Here is a 12,043-nt window from a genome sequence, read left to right on the forward strand (position 1 = left end):
GGAAAGACATAGTAAACACACACATGCCGACTGTTGCAGTACACACATTGACTCAGGGAGACACACTACACACTACACATGGGAAGATACAGTACACACATGTGACAGGAAAGGCCGTACCGGCGACAGTAACCATCAGAACAAATCAACACCCTTTACAATATTTACAAATTTATTTACATAAGATGATTATTAACAATGAATAGATGATATGAAAAAAAACAACTGATTATAAGAAAGAAAAAAAAAAAATAAAAATTCAGTGTCACCAGATACAAAGTTCGTATAGTTCCCTTCTAATGTGACGTGGTACAGTTCGTTAATTTAATTGAGAACTTTAAGTAGCACAAACAATATATAAACGTATCTGTAAATCAAGTCCCTTTAAACCGTGAATACGTTGATTCCGTGTTGGCTCCCTATGGTGGTAGGTGATTGCATCCCTGAGCTGACTTCAGAGGATAACAAAAATCAGCGTCTTTGCGGTTTACGGCACAACCATGGGACGTAAGCTCTGTGCTGGGAATATCACATCCAGGCGAGTGAAGACAAGTGAACCTCGGGCATTGTACTTCCGGGTTATGACATCACCAGGTAAAATCGTCTGGCGGAAGAAGCTAAAATATATAACATATGGTAAGCACCATAGCAAAACAAATAAGTCAGGGCATAAAACTGCTCCTTTGGGTACACCATACCTCCGTAGGCTCCCATAAATAATACGTGCTACTTATACAAAATATATGTGCTACTAAGTTCAGACGTCACGTGATTAAAATATGTCACTAATTACTTCCATTATTAGCTCACCTGAGCAATGCTCAGGTGAGTTTTTCTGATCACTCGATGTCCGGCGTCTGTCTGTCGTCTGTCGTCTGTCTGTCCGTCAACATTTAGCTTGTGTATGCGATAGAGGCTGTATTTTTCAACTGATCTTCATGAAAATTGGTCAGAATGATAACCTTGATGAAATCTAGGCCGAGTTCGAGAATGGGTCATCTCGGGTCAAAAACTAGGTCACTAGGTCAAATCAAAGAAAAACCTTGTGTATGCGATACAGGCTGTATTTTTCAATTGATCTTCATGAATTTTGGTCAGAATGATTGCCTTGATGAAATCTAGGCCGAGTTCGAAAATGGGTCATGCGGGGTCAAAAACTAGGTCACTAGGTCAAATCAAAGAAAAACCTTGTGTATGCGATAGAGGCGGTATTTTTCAATTGATCTTCATGAATTTTGGTCAGAATGATAACCTTGATGAAATCTAGGCCGAGTTCGAAATGGGTCATTGGGGTAAAAAACTAGGTCACTGGGGTCATATCACTAAAAACCTTGTGTATGCGATAGAGGTGTATTTTCAATTGATCTTCATGAATTTTGGTCAGAATGATTGCCTTGATGAAATTTAGACCAAGTTCGAAAATGGGTCATTGGGGTCAAAAACTAGGTCACTAGGTCAAATCAAAGAAAACCTTGTGTATGCAATAAGGCTGTATTTTTCAACTGATCTTCATGAAATTTAGCCAGAATGTTTTACCTTGATAAAATCTAGGCTGATTTCGAAAAGGGGTCATCTGGGGTCAAAAACTAGGACACTAGGTCAAATCGAAGAAAAAATTGTGTATGAATAGAGGATGTATTTGTCAATTGATCTTCATGAAATTTGGCAGAGTGATTCCCTTGATGAAACTAGGGTCGGTTTTGAATAGGGGTCATCTGAGGGTCAAAAACTAGGTCACTAGGTCAAATTAAAGAAAAAATCTTGTGTATGCGATAGAGATGTTTTTTTTCAGTTGATATTTATGAAATTTGGTCAAGTTGATTGCCTTAATGAAATCTAGGTCGAATTTGAATATGGTCATCTGAGGTCAAAAACTAGGTCACTTGGCAAATCAAAGAAAAAAACTTCTGTTGTGATAGAGGCTGTATTTTTCATTTGGGATTTCAGAATTTTGGTCAGAATGATTGCCTTGATAAATTAGTCGAGTTTGAACATGGGTCTTTCTAGGGTCAAAACTGGGTTCATATCTAAGAAAATGCTTGTTTTATCGCAAGAGACCAATTTTTTGGTCCAATTTAATGAAAATTGGTCAGAATATTTTGTTTCCATGAAATCACTAGGTCAAACATGTTTTTACACTGTTATGGAGGGGTTTCTTGGGTGAGCGACTAGGGCATCTTGGCCCTCTTGTTACAAAAATTAATTACTTAAAAGTCTAACATTAAAGTATGAAAAAGATATGAAAGTTTATGTTTGAACATTATAGATACGGAAATGATAAACTGCAGCTATTATTTACAACTACAAATTAACAAAATTCAATGTAAATCAAACGTTATATCATAGTTGGCATCCCTATAATATCTAATGCCATACACTAAAACGGACATTGTATGTATATGCAATAGACTGGCACACAACTTCATATTACAATAATATATTACATACATAGTACTAGACTTGCCACATAGATTTATACATAAAATTACAATCCCAGTAATGGCTTTCCCCTACAACCCCGAAATGTTTGACATATGTTTTTGAAACAGATACTTTATAAATATCATGTAACAAATTTCAGTAAAAATTTTACATCTTATAAAAACGAAACATTTTAGTTTTCCTCTTTCGAAATAATTTTACAAAAGTCTGAAAAATTTAATTAAATTATCCTGACATACCAAAAACTAGCCAAAATACATGCCGAAAAGAAAATTTTTACAGGAATTAGGCAGAATGAACAAAATTTACCAAATAAAAATTTGTAATTCAAAAATCATACAAAATCTAACAAATAAATTTCTTACCTCGATCGAGCATAAATTTCTAGCAAGAAAATTAATCAGACATAGATTCGTCTATAATGTCGGAAGGTGGTGTGCGCAAGGCACAGACATCCCAACTTTTTCTGAACGCCAAGTGGGAGTTTTTGCTTTCCAAAGTGGGAGATTGAATAGCCGGGAAATCTGACTATTTTGGCGTGGATTGAAATTGACAATTTGAGGCCCATTATAGTGGTTTTGGGGATAAAAACATAAATTTTTGAAGTTTATTAAATTTCAACTTTCTTATTACTGAACCGAATTTAATAAAATTTACATGAAAATTTAAGTAATGAAATACAGAAAAACATTAGAGGTAATTTATGCGTGAAATCTGACATTTACCTCAATAACTCAAAAATTTACAAAAAGATGATGCAATACCTGCATTTACACTACAGATAAAATAAGGCCAGTATGTCAATTTGTGACAACACACTGATACTGAGTATTGCAGTACACACACTGACACAGGGAGATATACTACACACACTGACATAGGGAGATATACTACACACACTGACATGGAAAGATACAGTACACACACTGATACTGAGTATTACAGTACACACACTGACACAGGGAAATATACTACACACACTGACATAAGAAGATAGAGTACACACACTGATACTAAGTATTGCAGTATACACACTGACACAGGGAGATATACTACACACACTGACATGGGAAGACACAGTACACACACTGATACTAAGTATTGCAGTATACACACTGACACAGGAAGACACACTACACACACTGATATGGGAAGACACAGTACACACACTGATACTAAGTATGTGCAGTATACACACTGACACAGGGAGATATACTACACACACTGACATGGGAAGACACAGTACACACACTGATACTAAGTATGTGCAGTATACACACTGACACAGGAAGACACACTACACACACTGATATGGGAAGACACAGTACACACACTGATACTAAGTATGTGCAGTATACACACTGACACAGGAAGACACACTACACACACTGACATGGAAAGACACAGTAAACACACACATGCTGACTGTTACAGTACACACACTGACACAGGGGGACACACTACACACACTGACATGGGAAGACGCAGTACACACACTGATACTGATCGTTGCAATACACACACCAGGGATATAAATTAACACTCGCCCAGTGCGACCAGATTTGAAGCTGGTCAAGTCAATTTTCCAAGATAGTCGCCCAGCCGGCGAATGGCTTTGGATTCTCCTTATGTCAGTATTATGGGTTTTTCCGAGACTGTCTTATTAATATGCACGACGTCACTTAAATCGACCATTTAAAATTACCGATATATATGAGGACTTTTAATGAAAAATGGGCTGTTAACAGACCGTGGCTGCTTAGAACACCGACCGCAACATGGTTTGTACTTTTTGTACAAGTAATAATTTCGTGATGGGTTGCAAGTCCTGTAACTCAACAATGTAATAAAATACTAGAATTCAGATGTCCATAAGCGTGCAGCCTCTATCAAAATATCCATAAACAACCCAAATCCTCTAGTGCTGCAAAAATCATTCAAACTAAATTAAAGTAAGTGTGTCCATGTTTGAGAGGCTGTGTCCTATGTTTAGAACATGTCATGCACTAGTTGATTATAACTTTCCTCTTTCAATGTGAGTTTGATGAGTGTTCTGTATTTATATTTAAGATTTTGATGTATTTTGGCAGGAAGCAAATTACAAGACTTATTATCAAGTATGTAGATCTAAACCACTGTTAGTATATTTTTCCAGTAATAATAGCTGGGCCCCTAATTTTTAGGCTGGGCCTCTAGAATTTGCCTGTAAGGAGCCCAGAAGGCTAATAGGGTCTGAGTGTAAATTTATATCCCTGCACACTGACACAGGAAGACACACTACACACACTGACATGGGAAGACGCAGTACACTTACTGATACTGAGTATTGCAGTACACACACTGACACAGGAAGACACAGTACACACACTGACATGGGAAGACACAGTACACACACTGACATGGGAAGACACAGTACACACACTGACACAGGAAGACACACTACACACACTGACATGGGAAGACGCAGTACACTTACTGATACTGAGTATTGCAGTACACACACTGACACAGGAAGACACAGTACACACACTGACATGGGAAGACACAGTACACACACTGATACTGAGTATTGCAGTACACACACTGACACAGGGAGACACACTACACACACTGACACGGGAAGACACAGTTCACACACTGATACTGAGTATTGCAGTACACACACTGATATGGGAAGACACAGTACACTAGTGATGGGACATCGGTTGGAAAACTCCAACCGGTTATCGGTTGGAATCGGTTAGCAAACCGATGCGATGTATCGGAAAAATAATCGGTTGAATGTAATTTATTTTCATACTTGTTTATTCAGATAGTCATGTCTTTAAAGTGACTGTTTTTCTTAAAATTCATATGCTCTTTTGAAAAATAAAGAACTACCATTAATCAGATGTTTTAAAGCTGGTTCATGGTAAACAGAAACTTGTTTAGTAATGCCTAATTAGTTGCAGACAGGGAAACAACAATAAATTGCAATTGGTTTACATAATGTATCATAGACTAATAACTGTCATTTGTGACAGTTGATGGATACCTGTACCTGAAACATATCTAGCATACAGCAAGGAAGAAACAGTCTTTCTCTGGCTGACAAAAATAGTGATTGTAGAAAATCTTTAAAATTTGAATTCAGTTATTTTTCGGTAATATTAAATATTTTCATACAATGGTTACCATACCCTGACACTACCGAGTAGCACCATGTTCCAACTACTTGTTGCTATGGCATAAACAATGTCATGAAGCTTGGTAAAAAATGATCAGATAAAAATCAGAGTTTATCTTTTTTCCATATGTACATGGTCAGCGATACTGGGTAAAGGGAATTTTGGCAGAACAAAATCATGACAACTCGATGACAACTGCAACTGCATAAAAACACCAAAGTTCTTTCCTTTGGGAAATTACGTCATGGAAACGGAAATTTGACGGCATTAGTGTCCAGTTTCAACAGAAAAATTTCCCCTCGGGCTACCGTTGAAAAAATACGAAAATTTATCAAAGTTTCGCTATTTTTTTTGGCCCACTTTTATTGACGCTATGGACGCCGCCATGTTAACAGTTGATCTTAACTGTAAGATGTTAAATCCATTTTCACTGGATAACTGAAACGAAATACTAACGTTTGAGTGTCGGAATACTTCTGTTTTATCCGTTATGCATGCAGGTAGTCCATATTTCGGATATTTCTAAGTTAAAAACAAAAATTCTCCGCACCTTTATTTCCCTTTGGAAACCTTCGTTCATCCCCGTGTAGATTCGTACCCGCTATCGACTCTGAGAAAACAAAAATGGTTATCGGATCGGTTGGATTTTTCTGGGCCGTCAATCGATTATATCCGCTAATCGGCCCATCACTAGTACACACATTGACACATGGAGATACAATGCACATACTGAAACAGACAGCACACACACTTTTGTTCTTCTTTGTTACAGCATAGTTATATATAACATTTAGGCCTTTGTGTATATGTGACTGTTTCGATATTGTACTCTGTTATCAAGGCGGTAAAAGTAAACAATAAAATAACAAGAGTTACAGAGTGCAAATATTCATGTACAGGTGTATCTGGAGCTTTAACTGGGGTATCTCGGATGCCGTCCAATGAAAATGTGGTAATGGGTATTTCCGTAATCTCAACAACTAAACTCAATGGTAAGATGTTATGTTGTTGAAAAAATGTTGTGTTGATACATATGCATGAGTGTTATTGTTTTTCCTGAGCAATGAATGTGGTTTATGTTTTGAAGTTTGAGAACCACCTTTTGTTTTCTCTCAATGTACTTAATGAATTGGCATAGCTATTTCAGAAAATGAGTATCTGATTATGAGTAGATTAAAGTTAAGTTATATAAAATAGAAAGATTAGCATTAGTTTACTTTTTCAAAATCACGTTTTTTTAAAAAGACCATAATCATTTTAAAAACAAAATATTTTTAAATATAAATGAGTTAAAACATCTTGTTTCACAGTCTCTGCTATTGTAAATAAGGACTGTAAGCAGAATGATTTGTAAAGCACTATCAAAGAGGTTTTAGTCATTTTTCAACCCAGTCCAGATGCATGGAAACTGTTCCTCAAAGGAAGAAATTATTTTAACTGTTGATTTTTGCATGAAGGAAACTGTTCCTCAAAGGGAGAAATTATTTTAACTGTTGATTTTTGCATGAATTGATTTATGTCCTTTTATGTTAAATGACCTCCATGTTTTTTTTTTCTATTGCTAGTTAAGGGATCCTTAGCTTTGGTTTGGAGTATTTTTATTAAAATATTTGTGAACAGATGACTTTTGTTGCTTGTAAAGGGTTTATACATGTATATTTTACGTACTTTGAGTTTTAGTTAGATACAATGTTTTCCTTTTTTTGATTGTATTTAGATGCAGTGTTTTCCTTTTTATACGCCCGTCTCTGAAAGAGCAGGGCATATTATGTGAACACCTGTGGCGGGCGGGCGTCCTAAAGCATGTCGGCTCTCTAAGTCGAACAGTTTTCATCCCATCTTCACCAAACTTGCTGACAGTGTTTGTGGGCATAATATCTCGGCCAAGTTCCATAACCACCTAAATAGCCTCAGGCACTCTTGGATTATGGCCCTTGAATTACTCGAAAAACTGCCACTTTAGGCATGTTGACTCTCTTAAGTCAAACAGTTTTCGTCCAATCTTCACCAAACTTGCTGACAATGTTTGTGGGCATAATATCTCGGCTAACTTCGATAACCACCCAAAGCGCCCCAGGCACTCTGGGATTATGGCCCTTGAATTAGTCGAAAAACTGCCAATTTAGCCTTGTCCGTTCTCGAAGTCGAACAGTTTTCACCCAATCTTCACCAAACTTGGTGACAATGTTTATGGGCATAATATCTCGGCCAAGTTAGATAACCACCCAAATCACCCAAGGCACTCTTGGATTATGGCCCGTGATTTACTCGAAAAACTGCAAATTTAGCCTTGTCCACCCTAAGTCGAACAGTTTTCATCTGATCTTCACCAAACTTGGTGACAATGTTTGTGGGCATAATATCTTGGCCAAGTTTTATAACCACCTGAATCGCCCCAGGCACTCTTGGATTATGGTTCTTGAATTTACAGATCTGAATATTTCGACGGGCGTATTTTGTGACAGTCTGGCACTATTGTTTGAAATGTAGTTAGATGCAATGCTTTTTATCATCAGATGGTGGGCTGTTCAAATCACTCTGCGTCCGTGGTCCGTCCGTCCGTCAGTCCGTTAACAATTTCTCGTTATCGCATCTTCTCAGAAACTTCTGGGGGATTTTAACCAAACTTTGTCAGAATGATGTATTGGTACCCTAGTTGTGTCCCCCTGAAAATCGACTGGTTCAATAATTTTTGAGTGAGTTATGGCCCTTTGTTTATTTTTATAATTTACACAATTTACACATTTATATAGGGAAAAACTTCTTGTCCAAAACCACAGGGCCTAGGGCTTTGATATTTGGTATGTAGCATCATCTAGTGGTCCTCTACCCAAATTGTTCAAATTATTTCCCTGGGGTCAAATATGGCCCCGCCCCGGGGGTCACATGGTTTATATAGACTTAATTATATAGTTAAAAACTTTGAAAAACCTCTTGTCCAAAACCACAGGGCGTAGGGCTTTGATATTTTGTATGTGACATCATCTAGTGGTCCTCTACTAAGATTGTTCAAATTATTCCCCTAGGGTCAAATATGGCCCCACCCTCGGGGTCACATGTTTTACATAGACTTATATAGGGAAAAACTTTGAAAATCTTCTTGTCCAAACCACAAAGCCTAGGGCTTCGATATTTGTAATGTAGCATCATCTAATGGTTCTCTACCAAGTTTGTTCAAATTATCCCCCTAGGTTCAAATATGGTCCCACCCCGGGGGTCACATGGTTCATGTAGACTTATATAGGGAAAAACTTCATGTCCATAACCTGCAACTTTCAAATTTGAACCACATGTATAGTTTTGAGTGGCAAGATGAACCTTGACATGAGTTGACCTTTATCTTGACCTAGTGACCTACTTTAACATTTCTGTAACTACAGCCTTCAAATTTGGACCACATGCATAGGTTTGTGTACCGAAACAAACTTTGACCTTGACATTGACCTACTTTCACATTTTTGAAGGTACAGGCTTCAAATTTGGACCACATGCATAGTTTTGTGTTCTGAAATAAAATTTGACCTTGATTTTGACCTAGTGACCTACTTTCACATTTCTGAAGGTACAGGCTTCAAATTTGGACCACATGCATAGGTTTGTGTACCGAAATGAACTTTGATCTTAAGATTGACCTAGTGGCCTACTTTCACATTTCTGAAGCTACAGCTTCACATATGGACCACATGCATATTTTTGTGTTCTGAATTGAAATTTGACCTTGATTTTTACCTAGTACCTTCTTTCACATTTCTCAAGCTACAGCCTCCAAATTTGAAGCACATGCATAGTTCTGTGTACCGAAATGAACTTTGACCTTGAAATTGATCTAGTGACCTACTTTCACATTTCTCAAGCTACAGCTTTCAAATTTGGACCACATGCACAGTGTTGTGTACTGAAATGACATTTGACCTTGATTTTGACCTTGAACTAGTCTTTAAATTTTTAACTTTCAAAAATGGCTCAATGGTGGGCGCCAAGATCACTCTGTGATCTCTTGTTTTTAGCTCACCTGAGCAATGCTCAGGTGAGGTTTTCTGATCGCTCGATGTCCGTCGTCTGTCGTCTGTCTGTCTGTCAACATTTAGCTTGTGTATGCGATAGAGGCTGTATTTTACAACTGATTTTTCATGAAAAATTTGGGCAGAATGATTACCTTTATGAAATCTAGGCCGAGCTTGAAAATGGGTTATCTGGGGTCAAAAACTAGGTTAATAGGTCAAAACAAAGAAAAACCTTGTGTGCCCTAGAGACTGTTTTTTTCAACTGTCTTCATGAAAATTTGGTCATAATGATTACTTTGATGAAATCTAGGCCGAGTTTGAAAGGGGTCATCTGGGATCAAAAAAATAGGTCACTAGGTCAAAACAAAGAAAAACCTTGTGTATGCGATAGAGGCTGTATTTTTCAATTAATCTTCATGAATTTTGGTCAGAATGATTACCTTGTGAAATTAGGCCGAGTTCGAAAATGGGTCATCTGGGGTCAAAAGTAGGTCACTAGGTCAAATCAAAGAAAAACCTTGTGTATGCAATAGAGGCTGTATTTTTCAATTATCTTAATGAATTTTGGTCAGAATGATTTCCCTTTATGAAATCTAGGTCAAGTTCGAATATGGGCCTCTGGGATCAAAAAACTAGGGCATAGGTCAAATCAAAGGAAAAGCTTGTATATGCAAAAGAGGCTGTATTTTTCAATTGAACTTTCTGAAATTAGTCCAAAATGATAACCTTAATGAAATCTAGGCCGTGTTCGAAAATTGGTCATCTTGGGTCAAAAAGTAGGTCACTAGGTCAAATCAAAGAAAAACCTTGTGTATACGATAGAGGCTGTATTTTTCAATTGATCTTCATGAAATTTGGTCAGAATGATAGTCTTGATGAAATCTAGGTCAAGTTCGAATATGGGTCTCATACTCTGGGGTCAAAAATTAGGTCACAGTTCGAATCAAAGAAAATATTTATTTAAACTCAAGTTTTTTGCTCTAATTTAAATGATAATTGGTCAGAATATTTTTTACCATGAAATCACTAGGTCAAACATGTTTATACTGTTATGGTGTGTTTCTCAGGTGAGCGACCTAGGGCCCTCTTGGCCCTCTTGTATATACTTGTCTTTCCTGTTTATTTCTGCATGATGCTTGGACTTAAAGTGAAATGTTGCCTTGCTTTTTTTTGCAGCATATCCATGTTACTTGCATGTCTGTATGGTAATGAAATTTTGGAAAAGAGGCATCCTATGATGTTATTTTGTATATTTTCATGAAGTGGTCATGCACATTTAGCTCACCAGAATCAAAAGTGCAGGATGAGCTGTTAGCACAGGGGGGTAATCCAAGACCTGTTTTGGAGCTCAGTATTTATGTTCAGTTGTCAATATGCCATTTCTGACAAAATGCACTCTTCTTTGTCCCATCATAACATGGGCATTTGCCTTTATGGACATATTTTCTAGTCGTTAAAGACATTGGTTACCTTCTATGATAATATATGTCTTTATATATATTCAAGGTCAAAAGCTCAAGGTCAGGTGAGAAACTTTAGGTCATTATGGCCCCCCATCTCCCCACTTGTTACATAACTTAATAAGAAGATGAAATTTAAGACTTTTTTATGTGTTATATGTTACAAATTACCAACTCATCACTATTTAATCTTGACGCCATTGAGATGCTATTTCTAATATTGCAACAGAAATTTGATATAAATTTTATTTATACTGTGAAAAGCTTAGCATAAGTTATTATAAGAGCCTGTATCTGTATAGATAAGCTCACTGTAAATTAATTAAAGCTCCAGTAAGCTTAACTGCCTCAGTGAAGTGAGATCATTTTCTAAAAATATCTATTCATTTGGAGAGTTTATTGACTTCATTTCTTTTAAAAACACACCTTTGATAGACATATTTCATAAGTATTATATCATACCCAGTGAAATTAAATGTTTTCTATGAAGAGTTAAGAGAATGGTATGATAGAACTGTTTTGTTTACATCATAACTATATTTGTATACACTGTATTTCAGAGCCAAGTCTGTTGATGCCAACACCCCTTCCAGATCTTAAGAAAGAGAAATCCTACTTTAAAATGTTGGTAAAGAGAGATAAAGACCTGGAAGTTCTGAGGAAGAAGAATGATAAGGTAATGTATTTATAAAGGGAGATAATTTCTAAATTGATTTTGACTCATTGGACAAGTCTCCAATATGTTCTTTAGCAAATAACTTTATTTTTGTTTGATCTTGAGGTTTATATGAAACATAGTGAGTTTATCTTACGTTCCTTTGAGAAAATCAGTGTACCAGAAGTAAAGTAGTTACATTATATTTGAATTTGATCAACTTTTGTCAGTACCTGTGTGTTGAGAAGAAGTCCTTTAAAAGAGAAAATAGATGTATGGGAAAAGTAGACTGTTGTATGTGGACAGAATGAAGCC

At 36.7% G+C, this 12,043-nt stretch overlaps 1 protein-coding gene across 6 annotated transcripts in view; it reads left to right on the plus strand.

The window, feature by feature from the left end:
• Nucleotides 1-12,043, plus strand: part of LOC123528820 (1-phosphatidylinositol 4,5-bisphosphate phosphodiesterase beta-1-like) — a 223,829-nt gene that overhangs the window by 197,775 nt on the left and 14,011 nt on the right. For 5 of the 6 annotated variants that reach the window (XM_053518644.1, XM_053518665.1, XM_053518670.1 and 2 more), the window contains 2 exons: nucleotides 6,509-6,601; nucleotides 11,634-11,749. In XM_053518644.1, the coding sequence (XP_053374619.1) occupies nucleotides 6,509-6,601; nucleotides 11,634-11,749 (209 nt within the window). The remainder of the gene's footprint in view (nucleotides 1-6,508; nucleotides 6,602-11,633; nucleotides 11,750-12,043) is intronic. The other variant, XM_053518674.1, reaches the window with a different exon arrangement.

Source organism: Mercenaria mercenaria, chromosome 1, assembly GCF_021730395.1.
Source record: "Mercenaria mercenaria strain notata chromosome 1, MADL_Memer_1, whole genome shotgun sequence".
NCBI classification, from domain to species: domain Eukaryota; kingdom Metazoa; phylum Mollusca; class Bivalvia; order Venerida; family Veneridae; genus Mercenaria; species Mercenaria mercenaria.